This window comes from Anarhichas minor, unplaced genomic scaffold (assembly GCF_050575085.1).
Source record: "Anarhichas minor isolate MPS153535 unplaced genomic scaffold, ASM5057508v1 ptg000026l, whole genome shotgun sequence".
Classification (NCBI taxonomy): Eukaryota; Metazoa; Chordata; class Actinopteri; order Perciformes; family Anarhichadidae; genus Anarhichas; species Anarhichas minor.
Genome location: NW_027466472.1, coordinates 6,084,977 through 6,110,496, shown reverse-complemented (window position 1 = coordinate 6,110,496; position 25,520 = coordinate 6,084,977). Strand labels below are relative to the sequence as shown.

General features: G+C 41.0%; 1 protein-coding gene across 1 annotated transcript; it reads right to left on the bottom strand.

Moving 5' to 3' along the window:
• Nucleotides 1-1,714: 1,714 nt before the first annotated feature.
• scn2b (sodium channel, voltage-gated, type II, beta) lies at nt 1,715-10,443 on the bottom strand. The gene is made up of 4 exons (XM_076101004.1): nt 10,365-10,443; nt 3,129-3,289; nt 2,762-2,978; nt 1,715-1,911 (listed from the first exon to the last, which is right to left on the bottom strand). Exons 1-4 carry the CDS (start codon nt 10,441-10,443, stop codon nt 1,715-1,717), a joined length of 654 nt encoding a protein of 217 aa, XP_075957119.1.
• Nucleotides 10,444-25,520: the final 15,077 nt, after the last annotated feature.

Sequence of the window (25,520 nt, the reverse complement as noted above, 5' to 3'; positions counted from 1 at the left end):
GATGCCCCAATAAAAAAAAGCTTCTCTAGAGATGAAGCCAGCAGGTAGAGAGATCTGGGGCAAAACACACACACAACACACACACAAAGGAACCTGTACGCTTGCACACATGCATACACATATTGTATACGCGTTTCTTTTTTTAACACAGTGCACATCCACAGTCCTCTTTTGACAGAGGGATAAATACGTTTGTGGTTCTGTTGGCTACTGCAATTCTACTAATTGCAATTCTTAATGTATTATGTAACATGCAAAGAGAGCAGTGTCCTGTCAGTCTGGTTTGACTTTGATTTTTATTTATTTGATTAGTTGTATTTCATATTTTTCTCGATACGGTCCATGTGAAGTTCTGTAGCAGACATGGTGTTGATGACAGACGACAACAACAGTCCAGATTGGGTGACCATGAGCAGGTATTTACCGGAGGGGGTGTTGGGGGTGAGAGCTCCACGGGCCGCTGGTTCAATCAGATGACCCAGCTATGGTTGTCTATAAATAAAAGCCAAGAGATGCCCGACAACATCAATAGAGGGAGAAGGTTTGAGGTTTGTAATCCAATTACAGGAGAGAAGAGGGTAGTTAAAGTGACAAAGACAGAGTTATGTCTGAGCTGTGTGTTTTTTCTTTTGTACGAATTACATCTTGGACGGAGACTGAGGACCATGCTGTAAACCTGCACTTTAACACATTTCAAAATAGGCTAAAAACATGTGTGTTTTTGTTACACTGCATGTCAGCATACAGTAATTTTAGGAGTAGGAGTAGATGTTTCTACTATTGACTAGTCCAGACAGAAGAAAGATATGAAATTAAGCCAAATGACCAGACCGGGCGGGATGCATAAATCCCCACAGGCATTTTGTTTCCGTGTGCGGGCCTAATGTAAACAAAATAGGCAGTGCCAGCACGTGAGTGTATTGATAAGGCTGATAATATAATCATCAGCACATCGTCCCTATTAATATGCAGCATACGTGTCTGAATTTTGCACTTATCTGGAAACAACATAGGTGAAGTCATTAACCGAAATGCAGCTGTCTTCTGGGGGGGTGCTGCCAATGTGTGGACGTGGTTTGGACCAGCAGACGTATACAAGTCAACATGGGGCTAACCTGGAATACAGGGGAGTCCAGGGGATCCTCCCGTGGGAATCTGTGCGCTCTTCCATTTCTCCTCTACTCCAACCCCAACACACACACCGTTTCATTTTTGACAAGCTGTTGTTTGAGGACTATCTCACAGTCAAACACATACATTTTTCTTTTTTCAAGCTTCACTTTGATATTCCTAATGTTGCAAGATAATTAAATATATAACAAACATTTGGATAATGCACATCAATTAACAAAGATAATAATGAATCATCATCATCCCTGATTTTCTCTTGGTTGGGGGTCAGCCTGGCCCCCTGGGGCCCACCCATGCTGGGTTTGCCGATGACTGGGCTGTAGAATTTAGGTTTTATGGACGCAATAATGCGGGTGTTAAAAAGTGCTTAAGTTAAATGTAGGATCAAAGTGCCGAAACGGCTATAATATACAACTCTTAATTCATTTGCATATTGATTCCTAGTGGTATGCTGCTGGTGACTGTCGGTATGCTGCTGATGTTCATATGTCATTTCAAACGAGACACACTTTCTTGATGCTTCTGCATCTTGATGCTTCTGCTAGTAACTAGTAGAAGATTTAGGATGTTATGGGGAGATTTCTTACTTGATTCCCTCCTCTGCAACACCCTCAGCCTCCAGTTTTCCCTCCTCCTCCATCTTCTCTTCTGAAATCAGTTCCTGTTTTTGGTGTCGGCGAAGACATTTCACTACTACCATGGAAAGGATCAGCAGAGCTAATGCTCCACCCACTGATGCCCCAATCGCAACTGCAATGGTCGAATCCCTTGGAGGGGGAACTGAGGAGAGGAGAATAAAGGGTTAAATAGTTTGTAGACAAAGGATGGAGACAAGTGCAATGCTGGCTAAAAGCTGGGCTGATTAAACAGAGTGGAAAGAAAGAAAGTGCTGCTGAGTTAGCCAGGGTCATGTGCGTGTGTGAGAGTGTGTGTGGGTGCGAAAAAGATGCTGAGGAACTAAGTTCAACCTCTTGTTGGTCATTAATAAGTAAAAAGCGGACTCATCACCATTAGGTCTTCACACTCCAGGATACACACACACACAGTGTGTTATTTATGATCACTGTATGGCATTTAGCAACATTAAAGAACAGTGGCAGAGAGAGTTCAGTGCAATGCAAAACGCAAGCAAATGATAACTTTTACGCCACTTTTGACAACAAATACAGTATTTCACGATAAGAAGAAAAGTCATTAATAAGTCCAAATTCTGGGTTCTGTCTGTTACAGAATTTCAAAAGTCTGTTTTTGTCAACATATACCAATGCATAGCTTACTGCGCCAACCTACAAAGTCAGTGTTTTTAGCCATATTGTGGTGCAACTATAACAATATGAATGAGTCACAAGGGCTATCAGTTTGCAGTGCAGCTGTCTCTGCTGTTGCAGCTGTAAGTAATATCTTCGATAGCAAGATCTAGCCCTAACACTTAACACAAGGAATGTTTCTTTAAAGCAGCACTCTCCCTTGAAAATATACATTTTGGTTTAGCACTGAATACTGCATGTACGTTTGGTAGCCGAGGGGTAAATTTGAAGGTTTGAGAGATGCAGTTTGTGGGTATCTTTATGGCAAGGATTAGGATTTATGCAGTGTAGTATCTTCAGAAAGTGTAGGTTTAGTATCTTACGTTCGGAAACAACATTGAGCTGTAAGCCATTATGTCCTTGGATGCGGTCTGGGGGGTTTATCACATTGCAGTTGTAATGCCCCTCATCCTCGATCTGAACATTGGATAGAGTGATTGACATGTCATTCTTATCCGGGTTCCCGGCAAACTTGACCCTATCTCCGAACCGGTCCGAGCGCAGAGGCACCATTCCTCTTTTCTTATGGTACATCATAATCTATGGAGAGAGAGAGAGAGAGAGAGAGAGAGAGAGAGAGAGAGAGAGAGAGAGAGAGAGAGAGAGTGTCCATAACAGGCTTAAACTTTTCAAATGTAGACACCTATAGTTGTAGTTGTAGATGTTTAGCATAATGACAAGCCATTTTACCATCTCCTCTGTGTCATTACGTGTTTCTTGGTAGGTCCAGTTCATGACAAACTTGTTAGGATCCATCTTATAGCAGGAAGTAAATGTGCAGGGGATTTTGATCGTTGTTCCATTCAGTGCATTAATGCTACCGGGCATGATCACATCCATGCTCGAACAACCTGCAAATAACAACAACACCAGTGTTAATAATGCCGTTAATGTGAGTAAAACATCTGAGCTGTCTAGCAAAGTGATTGCGGATCAAACAATATGTCTTCTACATTAACATCTCCAGCAAAGTAAACTCTAAAACATAGACAGCAAACAGAAAGTGGTATCTCACAGCATGTTTGTTTGACCCATTTAAATCCACAGCGTATGCCTCTTTAGATGGATTTATTGCAATTTCCAAGCAGCGGCTCTGTCTAGACAGTAAAAAAGCTTCCACATAAGCTTCCACAACAACATCGCTATTTTTGTTGAGGGTTTGCACATTATTTCAGTTATCTATTGCTGCTGCAGAAGGTGACATCCATGTTGAAACACAGGGATCTTAGCTTTAAAAACTGTCATTTGTGATAATTGAATGAAGAGCTTGATTGCGGGTAGCTGTGGAATGGCATTATTTTACTTGAATATGGCTACGCTGAATACACTGTAATAAAGCTAAATTATGTCAAACCCCATGACTGGAATAATAGAGATAGTTAGTGTAGTGGAAGCAAGATATGTTGTTTTTGGCATCTCCTCATTGTAAGCAGGTTTAACCCTTTATTAATGAAATAGTATTATAATATTTCCATTGTTTTATATTCATGTAGTACTTGTGCAAATCATGATGGCTAATGTTAAAGGAACAGTCAAATATAGTGGACTGATGGCATCAAATGTAATATTTCTCAGTTATCACTGGTATGATTTTGTTGAAACTGGGGGATGATGATTTTTTTGGTACCATGATCTGGCATCGACACATTTGGCCTCATGAAACCAGTAGAATTAAATGGATTAAATCAATTTCACTAATGTAGTGTGGGCATCAAAGTGTATTCGAAGTCATTACAATCATTGCAGTTGATTAAGTTATCAGGAGGGATGGCAGGATAGCACAGTCTATGGAACACTGAAAGGCAACAAAAGCCTTTTATTGGCTCTCATGATCATGATACTTGCACAGTAGTAGCAAGAAACTATGTTAAATATACATTTAGACTGCTGCAGTCAGCCATATTCTACATTTCGACGTTCTAAAATGAAAGCCAAAAAGCATATAACTGCATATCATGGAACTTGAAATGAAATTAAAGTATCGTTTAGTTTCCTCCTCCCTTCTACCATTACGTCTTAAGCATGGGCTTACACTCCCCAGACAGAATCCGTGCCTCTCACTCAGTCTGTGTGTGTTTGTGCGCGCGTGTGTGATGGGACTCTGCACCATTCTTTCCTCTGCAGTCGGGTGTTTCTGGCACCCTTCCCACTGCTGCTGCACCACTCCACAGGCCTGCCTCTCTGCACCACACACACCCCCCCACACACACACACATGCAATTTCTGCATCTCCCACCCACCGTATGTATAATTTACATTTGCACGCACACACACACATATGGGCACACACACACTGTTTTCCATGCGCACCGTTCACCAGTCAGGTGTCTTGTAATGCAGCTGCTTCTTGCTCTCCCTTCCTATTACACACAATCACACACACAATGACACACAACCTCATGTGTGCATTGTCAGCAGTGCGCAAGGCATGCTAGCTGTGCTATGTCAATGTCATCCCAGCACAACGACCTATCTGTACACACAGCTAACACATTTAAACACCAAAGTCACTGACACAGACACACACACAGACGTGCGCACTCCATACAGTTACAGTGCCTACAGCGCGACTACAACCCATACACAAATACGCAGTGTGAGAAACAGTTTGATACAGGCTCTTGCTGACTCAGCAGTCCTATGGATAGTGAGAAAGGGGCAGATGCAGACGGAGAGGCTTGCTAACAGATGAAATACTGCAGTGAAGCAGCCTCATGCGACTCCTCCCTCCCTCTGCCCCTCCTTCTTTCCTCTCCCATCTTCGTCCACCTCTCTTGCCTTCTCTCACGCCTCTGTCCTACTACTATCCTCCGTCCGACCCCATAACTACCCTCAAAATTACAATTTTTCTGTTTCTTCCGATCTTCACTTTCCGGTCCCCCCCCCCCTTTGCCTTCTCTCTCTTACGCACTTCTATTTCCCTCCATTGTTCCCTACTCCCACAAGGTCAATGCAGAAAAAAAAGAAGGTAAAACGTAGGTAGTACTGTTACGTCATTTTTTCATTGGGCTGCACGTATATGCACACAAAACTATTCACAGCAGAGGTGTGTATTGGTGAAAAAGAACAGTTTTAATTTATTAGAGTGGAAAGGCTGTCTGCCTGACTCACTGATGGGTAAAAGAAGTAGTCAAACAGATTGTATATATGGTTGTTGTATGAACAACCTCTTAAAGAGTGTACATCTTATATTTCCACAAGAATAGTAATGAGGCCCACACTGTTCCAATTTGCATTAAATAAATAAATAAAAAAGAAAGCTATGGCCAACTGAGAGGCACCACAACTCATCTAAGCAACATTGTCAACCAGTATGCACAAATGTTTTTGATTTCAACAGGAATAATGGTTCCTAAAACTACAATCCTTGGATGAGTCAGAAAAGGTTCAATACATATTACAGTGAATATATTTTTTAAGGTAGCCTGGACTAGACTAAACTCTTTCGCCTCCAGATCTCAATCCAATTAGGCATCTGTGGGATGGCATGGACAAAGTTAGTCTGAGCAGGAACCCGCCGAGGACCAGCTTGACAAAACCACAGACACCTTTTGAAGGTCTCTTCTGAAAGTGATGTAAAGCTGCTTGAAGGGCACAAAGGGCTTCAGCTCAGTATTTAGAGGCTCTCATTACATTACAGTCATTTAGCAGACGCTTTTATCCAAAGCGACTTATAATTCAGATTCTACACCGTAGGCTCAGCTACAGGAGCAATTTTGGGGTTAAGTGTCTTGCTCAAGGACACAACAGGCAACTAGTGGAGGGGATCGAACCGCCGATCGTCTGATTGAAGGACGGCCCTGCTATCCACTTCGCCACAGTCGCTCCATGATGATCATACACTAGGACCCAGTTGTGCAATCTCTAAAAGTATTACTCACTTATGTTGGTGTTGAAGGTGGTTGTAACTGGATCTAGGGTTTAAGAAGTGCTGGTCCTGAGTGATTTGTTGGAGTAAATACTGGTCTTGAGTGTGTTGACGCTTTAGGGTTAGTAACTGGGCACCCTCCTTCTTGAAACCTTTGCAAAGGAGCCAAATCTCTACAGAGGGCTATGCAACTCTACACGACGTCCTTCAGATAGTTCGGCTCTCTTCTACTCTTCTGCTTTGGGCAGCGTCAGTGAGGGCTCTGATGCTTTTTTTTAAGGGTCTGACCTCTGATCCCCACCTCCTTAGTTCACCACAAAGCCTCTACAAAGCACTATAACCGGGAGCACTTGTAAATTCCTTATATATCTCCAGGGCAATATTGGCTTAATGGTGATGGAGGGGTTAGACCATAACATCTAATCTGAGTCCAGATAGATTGGTTGCTGGTAAAAACAATTATTTAATTCCAAGCTGCTTTTAGTGGGTCCAGACATTACTTGTTACGTGCTGATCTTCTTCTTCTGCTGCTGCTGCTTGGCATCTGAACACTTGCTTGTGTTTGATAAGTGTTACAATTGAAGATGGCAGTAAAAGGTTGGTCAGCATCACTCAGCCAGCACAGAGCAGATTCTGGGTATTCGGGTAAGTATTGTTTTATGCCTTTGCCTCTCAACACACCAAAGGGGCATTGGCGTAAAAGTGAATCATGAGTTTGCAACTTAAACACTACTTAGCAAAGCCTGTAAAGCCTACAGATGTTTTGTGGATGATATGATGACCCCAGCATGCTGCCTTTAAATTGTTATAAGTCTGGCATTGTTAGGTTTTGATTCTTTTGACTCAGTGCTGCAGGACTTAGCTCTAGTGCCCCCTGCTTTGGAGAAAGTCACACTGCATTCTGCACACTGCAGCACTCCACACTCAGGTAACAAAAGGGGGAGCAGTCAGCAGTCAATACATTCATTTCTGGAGAAACCTGACGGATGGAGAAGCTTTTCTCCGGTTATGGACTAGACAGGGATAGCAATCGGCCCCAGAGCTCCATTAAGTAATGAACAAAAACATGTGTGGGTCTGCAGCGTCTTTGTGGGATAGGTTACTGTATCAGCACAGACAGGAGCACATTATCCAGGACACTGACCTTATTGAACTGCAGTGTTGCAGGCGTAATTATTGCACAAGCCCATAGTCTTCTGTGATCACCACAGCAGTACTATTGATGGAAATATATTGGCCGGAGTTGAAAGGTACTTTCTATTCCTTGTCCTCCTCTCCCCTCCACTCTTTCACTGTTATGCATTATTGACAGTCGTGTCTACTCATAATAGAGTCTGGGTGCTTTAAGATACAGTATGCTGAAACTTTGAAGAAGCACTTAAAGGGTTTGAATGGAGTCTACAGGAGATACAAACAAAAAACACCGACATAAAACACAGAAACATGTAAGTAAATAGATACAGAGATCAATGTACATAGCAGTTTGGAATGGTGGTAGTGTTAAACATTAGTCACATGGTTTAGATCAGTTAAGGTCACATGTTTGTACCAAACAAAGGTAAAGCTTCTGGACAGGAATCTGACGAGAAACACTGGGTCCATCTTAACATCTTATAAATAAGGAAACATCAGCAGCCGTCCTACATTTTCAAAATGTATTTCTAAAGTAATTTATTTCACAAATTCTAACTCCTGCATTACAAACAATAATAAAGGTTTTAATTATGTGTTCCAAAGGGATGCCAAGGGATACATACTTATAGAACTGCACAGAAAAAAGCACTGATAGTTCAATAGGAAGGAAGATATATAAGTTAAGGTAAATTAAGTTGTTTTTTTAAAGGGTAACATAAATGCCATATTCATTCAATTGTATGTTACTTTCTTTGTCAACTACGGAGGATTTGCTACATTGTCACGTCATTGGCAACGCTTGTTGGACCATGTCACGATGCAAAATCAGGAGAGGGAGGGTATCTTTGGATTATTATTATTTAATATCTAATTCTAGGCTAAAGGATAAAATGATACTATGTCAGAATGACATACATTGTAATTCAAATAAATAATGTCATGGTGACTGTGACAAACGCTGTCATGAATGATTCTTGTTGAAGTGTTTCAAGAAAAAAAGAATATTCAGAAGCAAGACAAAACTAAAACTCATTTATTTGTATTTGTGAAAGTAAGGAACAGTTAATGGAAAATGTAGGTCCACCGAATGCAAATTCAGTGGTCTTTTCAGTCTTTTTATTTCCTTTATTTGTATTTGTTTTTTAAAGGCTCTGCTGTAATTTAAACCAGGATTCTCTGTTAATTAGAAAAGCACAAGTAGCTCCCTTACCCCTTTCATAGAAATATCTCCCTGCTGGCCTCAATTATAAAGCCACTGTTCGTAGCAGTTATCGTTAGGGTCGGTTTTGAATTTTCTTTTCTCTCAGAAAACTAAATGCATTGCTGTTACATTAAAGTTTTGACTGAATTGTGGTAATTTGACGCTTCCAATGTAATAATGCTATTAGTCCATGCAAGTACATAAATATTAGATGCCTTGTCTTTGCAGTGTGCTGCTGCCATCTAGTGCCTCTTTGCAGGAACTGTAACTGTGCGGTTTCTGAGTAAAGTTAAAACAATAATGGGCAGAAAGAATATTAGTGGGAAACTGCAGCAGCTTCACAAGTCAGCAGAAGTCCACAGGAATACTGACAAACGTGTTGTTAGCCTGACGGTGTTCTTCTGAAAGGCAGCACACAAGATGCATTTTATGCAATATTCTTTCATTTTGACAATCAAACAGCGGGGTAAATAAGAATTAAAGAGGAATGCAATGATCTTACATTTTTCCCCCCTTTAGCATAGAACCTACATCCTGCTGAAAAGAGATAGAAAGGAGCAACTGTACTTCTGTACCCCCCCCCCCCAATTCTATCTTCAGGGAATGACTCATTGTGCAAATAAACATTCAACCATGCTAATCCTTCAGATAGTGATCCAGCCTCTTTCTAAACTACCCTCCTCTCCCTAACTGATTGGATGACCCATCCTCGCAACCTGTGTCCTGCTCAGGTTCATAAACCTCGCCTTGGCGGCGTTGAGTTTTACTAGTGTGCCACACATACACGTTGCACATTTACCAGTGCCACCAAGTGGCTTTACTGTAGCGTTTATTATTGCAACTTGAGTAAGCAGCAGGAAGGGGAGCGTATGTTATACAAGCTCAACGCTGACATACATCACCACAGCACTGGCTTGTATAATGATGGACAAGGTTGGCTTTCGATTGTATATCCATATTTAAGCCTCATGTGATCATCCACCCTCGTGATCAGATGTGGGCCATATTGTGTGGAAGCGTGTTTTGATCTGTGGGCTATCTTTTTCATCTGGAAATGATCACGAACCGGTTTGGATTGGCTGTCCTGCTGTGCACATCTGCTCCCTCGTGTGTTTATATAAATCCCAAAAACTAATATTTAGATGACCCCATAAGTAGGTTTGTATTGCATGTCTGCTACTGAATACAAGGCCCATAAATATCAACAGCACATTGTCAGCGCCTCATTACAGGACTATTTCTGGCCATCACTCACAACACTGAGACCTACTGTGTAGCCTACACTGTCATCCTGTGTGCAGACTGAGGCAATATTTATTTTTATATAGTGCATCCAAAACCCTGTTTAAAGGTTGTGATGCGCGAGGGCACTGGTTTATATGTCAAAAGAGGCTAAATGGAGACGTATAGTGGGGAAATAAGTAATGACAGAAGTACCACAACAGATCAGAATTCAGTTTCGCTAAAAGCCGTCCAAGAAAGCCACAACAGTCTGGTTTTAATGGATGGCTTCTATCAAACTAGGGAAACGCTGGGATCACAATTAACCGACATTATCTCGAATTACAACCATTATCTCCCTCTCGTCCTGCACACACTCACTCACACAGTCAGATATGAGGGGAAAGGCCTAACGATGTAGCGGTTTGCGGGCGCTATCATCCCAACTGTCGCGTATCAATGTGTCGGAGCATCGATCGGTTTGGCTGCTTTGGTTTCTTACCGGAGAGCGAGAACAGCAGCAGCAGCGCGGCGCTCAGCAGCTGAACGCCAGACCTCCTTTCCTGCGCGGGGGAAGACATGTTCTCTCCTTATTAATAAATACAAAAAACAACGACGCTTTTGAAATATAATATGTTTTAAAAAAGGAGTAGCAAATCGGCTCTTGTTGTGTGCATTAAAATGCTAAATATATTTTTTAAGGGGGATTTAGAGGCAGGACATGGCTGGCAGTGTCTGTAGCCTTATGACGGTTGATCTCCTGGTTGTAGGTTCGTTGGCGGCGGAGGAGGGAGGGCAGGACAGGAAGCCACTGGGATAAAAGGATGTCTCTTCCTCACATATAGGTTGAAAACAAATAACTTACTATAAATAATAAATACACTAAAGAGCAACAAATAAGCTCAAAATCAAACAGACTCACATGACAAAGTATAAACATGGTGGCCCAACTAACACACTTTAATTTGTTACTGGTGTGTGAGGTAAATGGACTGTATGTGTATAGTCTTTCCGACCACTCAAAGCGGTTTTCACACTACTTGTCATATTTCACTTGTCATCATTCACCTATTTACACCCATTCACACACTGATGGAAGGGGCTACCATGCCACCTGCCCATGAAATGCATGCAAGATGACAACAACAACTATTTCAGGATTCTATTTCAAGATTTGTGTGAAGAATCAGTAGCAAAATCCAACATCTGCATGTTACATACGCTTCTGATAAATAACCTAACCCTATAGGGTCATAAGGATGAGGAGGCCCCACTCAGAGGAACTAGGCTGCCGTGCAGACAAACAAAAAAATAAGCAGAGGCCATCTCAACCTCCCTCCTTTACTCCGTTCCTCTATCCATCCTGCCTAGATGAGAGGCAGCAGGAGAGGATACTGGGGGGGAAATAGGCAAACACGAACTGGTGGTCACAGGTTTCACCCCTCACCTGACCATCCGTCTCTACAATTTGTACTTACTGGAGGCAAAGAGAGGGTGTGATGTGCATTTGATAAAAGGAGGGAGGTGAAGAGAGAGGCTAGCGTATATGCAGGGATATGGAGAAGACTCAATAATTCCTCCGAGCAGACTGATAATCTCATTTTTCAGGGAAAAAAATGGCTGATGCCACGCAGGGTACAGGAAAGAGGAGAGGAGCATTAGAGAAAGTGAGGGCTGAGGGAAGGAAGGAGGCAGTTATGCAAAGACAGGAAGAGAGGAAAAGTAAAAGGCAAGAGGCACTTAGAAGAGTGGTTTGAAAACATTAAGCCATTATAGTAGTAATAGAGGCGGAAGAAGAGGGAATGGGCGGTTTGCCAGTTTGTGGTTAATAATACAACACTGCTGACTGTACAACAATTGAGAGAGCTTCCAAATTCACTGTCAAAGTAGATGCTTTCCATATCAAGAAGCCATAATCATAGTCCACTTATTTCATCTACCAGGCCTGTAGGCTCGGAATGCTTTATGGATGGACACAAGAAAAATACACCTCCAAAAGCCCCGAACTGTTGCTTACTAGATACTGCTTAGGACACAACTAATTCTATTTTCAAATTTGGATACCTTAAAGTCTCTAGGGATGCCTTCTATAGCACTGTTTACAGTAGCTGATATATCCGTGAGTATAAGAGAAAACATACTGACAAGTACAACATAGCTCAATGTGTTTGGATTACAGTAATTCCATAGTGACAGCATACATGTTATGCAATCACCGCCATATATCTCCCTCTCTCATCTGCATTGGGGTCCGACACACGAACACCACTGTTCCTGCCAAAGTCGGTCAGAGACTTCTGGAGTTGTGCTTTTATCTGTGCTCTTTTTCCTGGTTTGAATGGGGCGGGGCTTAGTTTGATAAAAAAAAAAAGGTGATGTCACGTGTTTCTGTGCACCAATCACAGGTTAGAAACAAAATGTGCTCATTTTTGCCAGCACTGTGGGTGGCATCTGATCAAACCACACCCACCCAATCCTGTTGAAACATAACAGCTGAGTGTTTGAGTGTTAAATTCTCAGTAAATATTAATTACATAAAGGATTGTTGATTGTTTGTTTATGAATAGTAAGTGCTTTAGAACAGTATAAGATGCAGGAATGAAGTAAATCCTTAAAAACTGTTGTTATAAAAACTATACTGTTAAAATGTTTCCCTTTTTACAGCTATTTAGTGCATTATTTAAGTGTGTGACTAGAAGTTGACCCCATGTTCATCACGAATATAATTGATACTGTTGCTGTCTGGCACAGTGGTGAAATGCACACATTCATGCTCCCCAGTGAACGGATCTTTTTCATTTTGGACACATTTTGAGCTCCCATGTAGCACCAGCTTCAGGCCAAAGAGTCAATTTTGAACACGTTCTTTCTTCCAATACCTCTGTGTGACGATTGTAATAATTTGCTGTAGCATCTTGTGGCTGCTTGAAGACAACATGTTAAGTTTGTAGTTTTTAGCATAATTGGAGCTGTATAGGATATACGTTTGGTAAAATATTGACAGGAAAAGCAACATGCAACAATTACCCCATCTACATTAACATACACCTCAAGCACATCATGGCACCTTTAAAAGGCTCCACCTTTATGCCCCTCTCCTTGGTGCTGAATGTCTCTACGCAGTGTGTCCTTCTCCGTGGTGCTGAACTTCACCACTCAGTGTGGAAAGGCCCAAATATTGAAATTAGTTTACAGAGCTACAAAGTGTAGCTCAGTAAATCATGTTTGAGTTACTTTACTCATTATAATAAAGTATATTAACTGTCCTCTTTCTCCCTGTCCCCCTCTCTCTCTCTCCCCCCTGCTTGTGGAAGGGTGAATCACTGCTGTGCTGACGGTTGCTGATTTATTACAGACAATCAGAGGTAAGAGGTCTGTTGAGGTAATACACTCAAAAGGTGTCAGATATAATTGCGGGATAAAGGGCCTCAAGCTCAATATCAATATGTATTTTTTGCTAATTGTTTTAATGGCACATAAACAGGTTTCTCTCCTTTTAAAGATTCCACAGATTTAGTTTGTGTTTTTGTTATTGCAGTAGTTTTGCAGTAGTGCAGAAGTTTTTATTTTCTTAAGGTTAATATTTTATACATATACTCTTTATGGCAATTATGACTCTTCGTTGTCTTATGATAACCTCCAATACACTTTAAAGCTTCAGGAATGACATCACAGAACTTCAGTTAGGTTGATGAAGAGCATGAGGTTAAAGGGTCTTTTTCATCAATTACACCAAACTCTGTACTAAACTGTATCCAGATCATCGTTCCATTTAAGCCAATCAACCACTGCCAATCAGATAAGTCCACTGATGAGCAAGTACTGGAGGAGATTCTGCACACTCGAGCCAATCAAGCAGACCAAAAATGTCTTTCTTTGTCTGATTTGAAAGAAACAACCATATTCTTCAAGCTTTATATTAACGGTAACCTCATACAGTAATTGCCAGTACATCATGTCCTTCTGAAATGTTACAACTTGTACTGAAAAATCAAGCATTCCAAAACCTGCCTTAGCTTTTCATGGAACTTAAACTCAGAAATGTTAGACTTCACACGTTCACAAAGACACACTGTGTGGCTAGACTGTCTGGTTTGGGGAGGATGAGCAGGCTCAGCTTGGCCTTCATCTCTATTGAAGGACCAACCCTGGACGACGTTCTTCATACAATCCGGCACCTCATTTGGGACACAGTAAGCGTATGATGTGAGTCATGAGACGCCGTTTAGTCTTTGAACTCAAAGCCCAAACTATGGACAAAAACATCTACAACAATAAAGGAAAAGTGTCAAAACGTTTTGGTTTTCAGTGTCAAATTTAAACACAATTCTCTGCTGAAATTGTACATTGTTGTCAATTATTGCCATCATTTTTGGTCTTTACTTATGTCTTTCTGACTGATTGTGAACTGATCAATCCCTCAGTATGGAAATGCTACGATTTACTATAGTGTTTTGTAATAATTATGTCGTTTTATGACCATGTAGCAAGTTTACAAACAAGGAAAAGGAAAATATTGAAATTAAATAAAGATTTTCTATCGAGGTCAATGTCAGTGGGACAAGTGCATTTCCTGTTCAATTCCACCCTGAATCTCACTCATAGATATTTGTCTTTCATTGCTGACAGACACTGGTTCTTCATTGCTGCAGCCTGAGGACCTGAGAGACGGGCTGAGAGAGAAGAAGGAAGAGCAACTCTGAAGAGTGAGAAAGAAAGTGGGAGTAGTTCAACAATTTGTTGCTTTTTTTTTGTACCTTGTAATGTACATTTAAAATGAACTATTTACCAGATTAATTATGTCTAAACGACTAAAACGTCCGACATGGAGATTAAGATAAACTTGATCTTCAGTAAGAGAAAATAAGACATGATTCTCTCATTATTTTGTATAATAAGTATCCACACATGCAGAAAACTCACAAAACATTAAACAGCTTTAAAATCACATCTGTAAATGTACTTCTCTCTGGATCCAAAAGAGGGCGCTGTGACTCCATGATACACATGCAAATGCTTTGTAATAAAACCGTCATTATTTTAACATTTTTAATGTGACTTCTTTCTGAACAAATTTACCCTGCAAGTTTTCTTGAGCTTATTAAGCATCAGTATCAGTTCTTAAAAAAAGGGAAAAGAATGGTTCTCAGTTGGAAGTTTTTCTAATGAGATGAATTTTTTCAGTTTTAAGTGAACTCTCATTTTTTAAAACCAACATTTCACTTCAAATTTCTCACATTAGAGTTGGCTTAAATATATTGAAATGGCAATTAGATATGGCCTGCTAACATCAGGTTACTTTGGCAAACCTTTAGAGTATGTTACATATTTACATATACATATATATATATGTATTAATGCACATGCCCATACGTGTTTTTAGCGAGATAGAAGATAATGACAACAATCTTCTCAATTTGTTACTGATGTTCCCGGCAATTATCTGTTATCACCATCACCAATTATTACCAAACATTTCAAATTCCATTCATTTTTTAAATGTAAAAAGTGTAGTTTTATAGAATAAAGCTGCACTGGCAGACATCTCCCTCGATTCCTGATCATTTTTTCCACATTCTTCATCAGAAATTCCCCGTAATCTAGAAGAAGCCCAGGGTGACAAGGCAGGAGGTATGATAGTACTCTGATGCTCCTCCAGGTAAGCTCAGAAGTCCACTAGCGCACCACTGGGATGCGAGCTCCACTGAGTTTGACAGAATGTTTGATTGACAGCTCTATTCTCCTGCCCGCCTTTCTCATCTCATCTTCCACACACGTCCATCTTGTCCCTCGCTTCTGACACCGCAGACTCTTTTGATCACTCTACATGTTTGTATTGTACTGCAGCGAACTACTGAGGACTACAGTGAGAGGAGTGAAAGAGAAGGAAAGTGGGGGATAGAGAGAAAATATTCCATGTCTTTGTTTTTCTCTCTGTGGCATCTTGCCTTGTGGGAGTGAAGCTCTTTGTGGGGAATTTGAGAGCTTAACACTGGTGTGTGTGTGTGTGTGTGTGTGAATGAATTTGTGTGTGTCACTGTGTGTATGTGTGCAGGAACCCGGGAGACCGTGGCAGTCTCTCTCTTGTTGACTTCTAAAAGTCCTCCAGTGGCCTGAGACATGACGCTGTACCATGTCCTCAAATAACCAAAGGATGAGAGGACAAAAACTGAGAAGAAAAGCAAGAGTGAAAGAAATAGAGGGGAAGGAAGTAAAAGAAAGAAAAGGCAGTCGGGGAAAAAACTGTTCTAAAAAGTAGGCGAAAAAAGGATCCATGAAAGCTGGATAAAGAGTACAAGTGAGATGCGGTGCAAAAGATGGAGATAAAGACAAATGAGAACAGAGGTAAGGGGGATAAGATAGATGTAAAGGAATGATAAAAGTATAGATGTTCAATGAGACAACAAGGAGACGTGTCATTCATCTGTCAAGGTGACGAGAAGTACAGCTGTCAGTCTCCTTAACAGAAGATGCCACTGCTGATTTTTTTCCTTTGTCTGACTGAGTTCAAACTGCGGTGAAATGGTGAGCTCGAAGTGTCACCTACCTGGGTGAGAGGCTATCAACCACTTCATTCCCGTACACAGTTCCGCATTTATTCACAGCCCCTGCTGGACCCTTTCATGGTGCTTTTTCTGTCCGTGTGGATGGATTGCATTGACACAGCAAGTCACAACATAACATAACATAACATAACACACACACACACGCACACACACAGCTGAAATGAAGACAAGCAAAGCACAATACATATAACCCAAACACATCATAGTGATGAACACTCGCAGCCATGGCAGCTTCAATTCAATTACATTTATTTTTGTACAGCCCAAAATCACAAATTACAAATTTGCCTCAGAGGGCTTTACAATCTGTACACATGACATCCTGTGTCCCGGGACCCTCACAACAGGAAAAACTCCCCCAAAAATCCCCTTTAACGGGGAGAAAAGACGGTTGTTGTTTGTGAACACAACATTCAAAGTTGTCCCCTCCTCCCTGACTCACCAGAAGCACATTCCCCCTGACCGCAGTTAGGGTTAGGATGCCAAGCCCAGATTCACTCCCGTTTCGTATCAAGCTTTTCGCTTTTCCTGCGCTGTGTCTGCCATTTTCGTAGCTTCTTCTTAGGTGGTGCTTACGATTTGGCACCTGGTCGCAACGTTTTCATATAGGTTGAGGCCCAAAAACGTCCCCAACAAAGCAAAATAAGAAGATACAGGCAAAGGGCAGGGTCTCTGCAGATACAGACATCGCCACACACTTCTAGCAGGTCATAAGGGATGAATGAGAGGTATTTATTTTGTATGAGTCTATACACTGTTTTTTTCACATCACTTTCAGTTTTCTCCTTGTCTGCTATAAGGTGATATAAGGTCCATGACATTTGAAAACATTCAGATATAATCATCATTGTGTGTGTTGGAAGTTTTGGGTTTGCCCTGTCAGCATTAAGAGCCTTTTTTATAATTAAGTTACAGGAAAATATGCAAGGGAAGCACTGCTGATTACACTGAAGTTAGATCCAAGCAGGTGTGGAAACAAAGCTGAGGGATGATAATAGCTTCCCACACTATGCACAATGTGAAACTGTGCAAATACTTTATCCTTACACCAAACCATGTCTGAGGCTGAACATGTCAGAACGAACGTCTTAAATCGTATGTAAAACCCCAGCAGCAACTTTCATTCTTCCAACATCGATCTTTTCATTTCTTTATGGCTGTATTTCTTTCTCTAATTAACAGTGTTCTCTTCTTCTCTTCTCTGTGATGCTGGGTAGAGCAGGGGATGGAGGCTGTCATCAAATATGCAGCTAACCCTGTTTGTCCTCCATTCTTTTAAATCTGGCCCAAAAGCAGCAGGATCAAATGACTTCTCTTGCATGCAGAAAGGGTAAAACCAGGACTCCCCTTCCTCTGCTTTTTTTCAGTTTAGCAGAGGAACTCTACAATCTCACATCCTGCACTTTTTTTAACAGTAAAAAAAGGAAGGCTTAATCTTATTAGGGGTGGGATTCCAGTAAGCCTAATTTGCAGTATTGTAAGAGATCAAGGTAATCTAATGGCTCTTTTAAGGATACAAGACAGATTACACAATGAGGACTCCAGCCTTCAGATAATGAGGACAACCCAAAATATGCAAATGAAAGAAAGAAAAAAATTGTTATCTCTTACAAAGATGCACGCGTGGTACAAAGGAAGCTCTGCACTTGCCTGATGTGTGCACACATACTGTATGCATACAGTATACGCACAATGACCGAAAAAAACAGACTCGTACAGTCACACACAAAGAGACACACAAAAAGCCCACAGCCCATGCGGAGAGATTTGCAAATGAACCAAACTCCCTCTTAGAAAAACTCTGCATCTATCAAAGAGGTCTCAGCAGGAGTTGGCAAGCACTCGTCTCTTCATCTCTTTCTTCGCCTGCATCGTCCTTCTTTATTCCTCTCCAGGGATTTTTTTTTTTTCAACAAAATTCAAAGTGAAAGGATTTTAGAGGCTAACATTCGCAGCTTTGTTTGGAGATTAGTCAAGGAGAAGAAAGACGCGTGTGTCTATGTGTGTGTGTGTGTGCACAAGCATGTGTATACTGTGGCCCTTCGTTGACAGCTGATGCAGATTTAATGTGATAATGACAAGCAGAGATGCAATTTGTTTCCCAGTGAGCCGCGGCATTCAGCCGTTGTGGGGGGGGGTTATAAGGTCCGCAGCAAAGCAACATCAGCAGACTGTTGAAGCTTTTTTTATTTTCAGCCAATCACACTGACATCACATGGATTTTAGACTAGCAATATCACTTCTTTCTGCCACGAATGTCAGCCTTTCCCTTTACTCCTCCTACATGTTGGCCGGTCCGTCAGTGATACTGTTATTGATTGTTTAAAACCTGGCTTTCCTAAAAGGACTACTCCACCAATCGATCATTTGAGTATCACATACTCGATGCCTGTAGGCTTGAAAGGGAGCTCTGAAAACAGATTGCTATTTTGCGGTGGATGGCAAGATAGTCAATTTGGATTCACACCAGCTACAATGGATTAAAATGATGTCCCGGCATCAAAAGAATTGTTTAAATATGCGACTTCTGCCCTCGAGGCCACGAGGAGGCAATAATGTGATAGTGCATTTGGCTATCATTTGTAGAAACTCTGCTGACAGCATGGTCTTACAGATGGCAACGTCACTTATTTGATAGGACCGCACCACAATTTATTTAAAAGATGAGGGAGACCTATATTTTCCAGGGCATGTGTGTCATAAGTCACTGTCAAAATGAACCAAACTACAGGAATATACAGTGTACTCCAAACGTTCAATAAAAAGGGGTGTAAATGCAGTCATAGAATAGACCATGTTAATTACAATGCAGTTTTTGCAATAAGCTTTCTCTTGCCAAGGTTCTTTTATTGTTTCGTCCCCTAACATTAAGTAGAAGTAGAAGGGTCAATCATCTGCACAATGATGACTTCTGGTTCATTCTGGCAGGATAACTCTGTTCAATACAACTTCAAGTCAAATTTTTGGAATATTTCAAGATACGTGTAGTTGCACACAAACAAAGATGTTCAAACCTACAGGCAGATGTGTACACATTGACGAAAATCACATGAACATATGAGAAGTACTTACAGTATGTTGACGAATACGAAGAAATTGACTCCAGTTCACATTAGCTCTCAATAAACGTATACTTATACTTAAGGTGGGTGCTGAAGACTAATATACAGGATGAGATACTAAGAGGTTTAGTCATAACCACGCAAAATAAAATAATGTATGCCTGTGCATGCACAGACAACATGCCGGCATGGGTCAGGACTTAATTAAAAAAGTGCTCTGTTCTTGGAGCTACAAGGCTGCCGTTGTCTGCAACCCTGAAAAATGCATAATGAGAAGCAAAGATAGTAAAAGAGCAGCAGTCGTCTTCTGTAATTTAACATTCTGTAAAAACAGCTCATCGCCCTTCACCATACTTAACCGAATGTAACCGAAAGAGCTCTCGTTAGGGCTCATTGTTCCACATACATCTTTTTATTTTCTACCATTTTCTTACCATTTTCATCATTACATTTTTTCCCCAGTGTTCAGAAATTACATTTGGACTCTTAAGATAACAATAAGCATCAGCAGTGTCAGCAATTACATGATAATGATTACGTTAATGACAACAATGATTAGAGACCATAGGAGCAGACCACACAACTACTCCAAAACATGAACATGTAATAGGCCATTTTCACACAAGACATTTTTATTTGTCATAGCAACAAAAGCATAGGTGTCATTAATGTCAGGGATGACGGCTCCGTTCTATTTAAGGGTCCAAGTATAAGCCCAGTGATCATTCATTGTATTACTGACACCATCCTACTGTGGCATGTCAAAAAGACTTGCTTGAAAACGCCTCTGTTAATCCTGTCCTGATTGTTTCCCTTTTATGAGTATTGCTTCCCACACCAACCACTACACTTTCTTTATTTTTGGGGAGGTCTAAACATAATAGGCACAACTTTTAATGTTTTTTCAAATGTATTTTTAAAAATGATCTATCTTGGTAATTATCTTGATGTTTTGTCATGTAAGGCACCCTGTAAATCCCTTCAACAAATGTATATATATAGAGCGAGTGTATATATACAGTATACACTCGTAGATTGTGAAAATGTCCATGATATTGCCCACTTCCCTGGTGTGTTACACTTGGCCCTCTCATTTTCTCTAGCTTTTAAAAAAAAATGTTATCATCTTTTTCTTCTCACCAAGTTAACAAGACCGTTGCTTATGATGGGATCTTTGGCTGGAGATCTGATAAACAGAGATCCTCCAGCCGGTTTGTATTCTCGCCTCATAACAGCACTGATAACGTGGTCCAGGATGCATGGCAAGTGTGAAGGGACACACCGCAACACTCTTGGGAACAGTGTTGGGCAAGTGTGCTCCACTTAGTGTTCTGCCAGAACAACTCTGACAGCATGTTAATGATAGTGAGGCGACGGGTGCCAATACTTTCTGCCGTATTAAGGTTTTCCACAAGAGCAGATGCCATATGTTTCTTTCTGCCACAGCCACATGTCCCCTTCCCTTTCAGCTTTGCCTAAAAGGGACCCAGTGTAAATGAGGGAAAAATCAACAGCTTCTCAGCTTTCTGTTGCTAATGTGTTTCTGTGTTCAAAAGCCAGCACAGTTGGGAAAAGAACTGTCTCGACAGAAATAAATTAATAATAAGAAACATCAGCATTCTTTTTTTTTTTCCTTCACAGCAAAAGCACCCTATTTATACTGGCTTCCTACTTTTCTCAAGGAATGGATTTCCATATGGTAGATGATCTTTGGCAGATATTGTGATCCTTACTCATACTGAAGGGATTCAACTTTTTCTGCTGCAATATTTGCGTACTGAATCAAGGGCAAGAGCACAGGTGCGTAAAAGCGTGTGACAGTACGATAGAAAGATATGAGATGGAGAGAGGCAATAACTAAAATATAGTTTGCACTGAAACCAAAATAAATAATGCAGGGATCAAATCAATGTCTATCGTCCTCATTCACTTGTCTTCCCTTGCTTTTGTCAGTTTTTCTTTTGATGGAAGTGAGCTTGTCTGTGTCTGTGAAAGCGCAAGAGAGGGAGTGAATTTAGCTTTTCAACAGGAAAGCTACAGACTCCTGCAGCTGCTTTTCTTTTTTTTAATGCAAACTTTATCTCATATCATCAACTTACATCAAACTATCAGTGACAGATAGTGAGTGTGTGTCTATTTCCATGCTCCACCGTCAGACGGTTGGTTATCATTTCCAAAGCAGAGCGAGACACACACACACACACACACACACACACACACACACACACACACACGCACACACACACAAACACTTCAAAACTAAAACATCCACCAAATTACCAGATAGCACATTTATTACACTGCTGGTCTCATTTGTGAACAAAGCACTCTGCGTTACTCTGTAATTCGGTCACATCGCATTTCCTACACAAACCTCAGGGGAGATAATAAAAACGAAACTAAACAGGACAATCATACTCAGGCACGGTAGGAATCCTTACTTCACTGAACTGCCGGCTGCCTCATTATTGTCATGAGCAGAGATGCGGTTTGGTTGATAACTCGCCTTATCTCTTCAAATGATCTTCAGGTGTCCCACAAAGCGCCTGATGAAGTCCTACAAAATGACATGTCTAAGGCAATCGCAATTGTATCCTCACGCCGTCTTGTGAACAAGCCACCAACGTTCTCTACTAATGATATAAGGCACCTTGTTCATCTACTGGTAGCTCTGACGAAGCTGTAAATAATGACTGTCATGATGAACTGAGACACGTGAATAGAACAGAGCCATCGTGAATGTTATTTGTAACACCTCTGCTCTTGATACAAGGACGACAACATTTCTGCTGTGAGAGAGGTGTCTCGCATCAGTTGTTAACAAATCAGACCCCATCTGACATCAGTGTTGACCTGCCAATCTATTATTTCACAAAAGACTCTTCACAACACAGTCTCTTTTTTTACTCCTTTCCTCATTTTCTCTTTTCATCACATCTCGATCCCTCTTTCTCTACAGTGCATCATCTGGCATGAACAAAACACTTGACGTTTATTTGTGTTGCTCACCATGTCTACAAATCCGTCACATTGAGTTGGGATCATCATTTATTGGGCAGATAGTGTACTTTGTTTTCCCTTTTCTTTCCTTGCTCCTTCTCTCTGCTACTCGTATTTATCCAACATTAGCCCCATCTGAACCACTCCGACTTGTTTTGAGTTCCATTTGTATGACACGATATTTCCCAACACCTCATAATGAAGAGGGGGGGGGGATGAGTTTGTTTACTCAATTTACCAACTTATCCATCAGACTCAGTTTGGATTACTCTTTATTTTTGGGATGGATTTACTTTTCCTATCAATCTCCAGTGTGATCCGTCGGTCTCATACTCATGCACATCTCTCTCTCTCTCTCTCTCTCTCGCTCTCTCTCTGTCTGTGTTCGATGTTAATAATCTTATTAAGAAGAATGTTAACAAACACATTTGTCAAAATGTGGACATAAATGCTTCCCGCACATTGCATTCCCTAACCCCGCCCCTGTGTGTTTGTGTCACACTATTTTATAAGAAAATGTATTTAAAATAAAATTTGGCTACGAGTTTGAATCATCTATCAAGGTATTAATAGGTCTACACTGACGTCTTACTTTTCTTAAAAAAAAGTCCTGAAAGTTTTTGGATATCAACGGAAAGCCTCACTCACTCTGTGTCTCCGTCTTCAACTGTATCATTACGTTAACGTTGCCTCCGACATCATCCAGTGGGTATTACCATGTATATATTGATGACTGTTTATTTTTGTTGTCTCCCTCTCTCCCGCCTGGGCAAGCCCGGGAATGTAAACCTTATCAAACATTCTGTCTGATCAAAACCTATGAATTATGAATAGAGGAACAAACAAATGTATGTGTGACAGTGTCTGTGTGTGTGTAGGAGAAAGAGAGAGAGAGAGAGAGAGAGAGAGAGAGAGAGAGAGAGAGAGAGAGAGAGAGAGAGAGAGAGAACAGAAAAACAGACAGGGAAAAAGATGGGGGGATTGAGTCTGATCAGGATTAATGAGTTATGTTAATGAGAACAAACAATTGTTTGATAGTGGAAGAGGAAGCCCTGCAGATATTTTCAGTCGAGCGCATGAGAGAGACAAACAGAGGGAAAGTGTTTTGTGCACTTTCTTTGCTCTGAGCAAGTTGTACGATCCTTCTGTTCTGCGTGTGTATGTTTACAAAAATACTCACTGTAAGTCTGTATGTGTGTGTGAAAGTCATTATCGCCAAATCTTAATTTTGAACTTCTTTTTTATTGCTTTTTATTCATCAACTCATCAGATCTTGTGTGTGTGCATGCATGATTTTTTGACAGAAAACAGACACTATTAGTGTTGCTTTATTCAGTAAGAAACGTTTCTTGCATAGTAAGAAGCTGAACTGTGTGATTATATGAAATGACTCTGAAACTCTATAAGTATATCTATATTCTCATGGGTTCTTTTTTAAATGTTTAGGCCCCTCTTACACATGCACGCCACTTTGTGAATGAACAGTTCAACGTTGATGTAAAATCCACATGTTGGTATCTAAAAAAAGCCGTGAGGTGTTCACTAAAAGTCGCTCTGGCAATCTGCCGGGTCAGGACCGTGCAACACTCCACTAGCATGACTCACACAATGCGGTCCATTCTTTAGCTACACCGTCGCTGCGTCCTGTGCTTGGTGCCGACCCAGGACGATTGTGATTGGTTTAAAGAAATACAAACAAACCAAAAGCTTTTTTTCCCCCACTATAGCAGATTGATAATGTGTGGAGCCAGCCCTTTCTTTAGTGCTGACACAGCACATTGGAGATAGGTCTGGCTATGAGAGACTAACATTTCCCTAACCTCCTCTTAAACAGCTCAAGTCTGAAAAACAGCATCCACAAAAGAGCTGGGTGATATGGTTGAAATTAATATTCATGAAACCTGATATTTTTATACTAAATACCAAAGTGTGAACTATAGATTTTTAGAGTTGCTCTTTTTACACAGCTGGTAGACCTACTGAGATTTGGCTCTTTGGGGCTATGCTCCCTCTCTCTCTCCATCCTCAAAATTGGTCAAATTATTTTGCCACACAAGTAAGACCATGAATGTTCGGTGGTACAGACGACCATTTAAAAAACACTGCTGATAAACAAAGAGCTGTTTATCCTCATCAGCAACACACTGCAATATGTGCATGTGTTTGTGCATCTGTGTGTCCTCTTTGAAAACTATGACCATCGTATCTGTCTGCCAAGGCTTACTTCCTCCCACACACCTGGATGGCCACCTGGCCCATCCACCGGGAGCATTACAGAGCATTACACACACACACACACACACACACAGACACACACACTAGCTCAAAACTCCACTTGACAGTAGGATGTGTGTGTAACATCATGAGCTGTGCTGTTCACTTAAAAGATAAACAGGCTAGCCTTCTGTTCAGCCTCCCCCCTCTCTTTCTTTCAATCCTGGCCTCTAAAACGTTTGTATTATTATGTGTTTCATGCACATAATTATTTTTTTCCACAGCAAAATAGTAATGGGAATAAGGCAAAATAATATAAGACAGTAGTCTTAATCAACTATCCCTGGTTACTAAAAAGATGAACAACCACAGATCAGAGGTGATGCCTTGCAGCAGCCGACCAGGCTTCTAGTTCAGTCATGCAAGGACTTAAACAAGCTTGAGAGCCAAAACCTAAAAGTTGGTCTCTGTACACAATGCCCTGAGGAGGAGGAGGGGGGGGGGGGGGGGGGGGGGAGAGTATGGATGTTGAATGAATGAAAGTGAATATGACAGTCCTCAGTGAACATTGGCTAACACAATGTCAAAAACGTAAAAGGCTTTGGTGAACAAAGAATGCAAACAAGACTAATTTATTGTCAAACACAGGTAGGAGATAAATCATGACAAATCAGAGGAAATGTCCCTTTGGGAAGCTCTTCTTGCTCAGAAGGAGGTAAACGGCGCTGCTTGAAGCTGCCTGGAAAGAGGGCAGCGACATCAGAGCTGCATATGAAAACAATCGAGGACGACTGCAAGAGCCGGTGGACCATGTGA

Excerpts from the sequence above, each read along its gene's own strand:
- scn2b (XM_076101004.1), bottom strand. The coding sequence starts at position 10,443 with ATGTCTTCCCCCGCGCAGGAAAGGAGGTCTGGCGTTCAGCTGCTGAGC. Across the intron at positions 3,290-10,364 it reads GCTGCTGTTCTCGCTCTCCG|GTTGTTCGAGCATGGATGTG; the intron begins GTAAGAAACCAA and ends TGTTATTTGCAG. Across the intron at positions 1,912-2,761 it reads GCTCAATGTTGTTTCCGAAC|TTCCCCCTCCAAGGGATTCG; the intron begins GTAAGATACTAA and ends TCCTCTCCTCAG.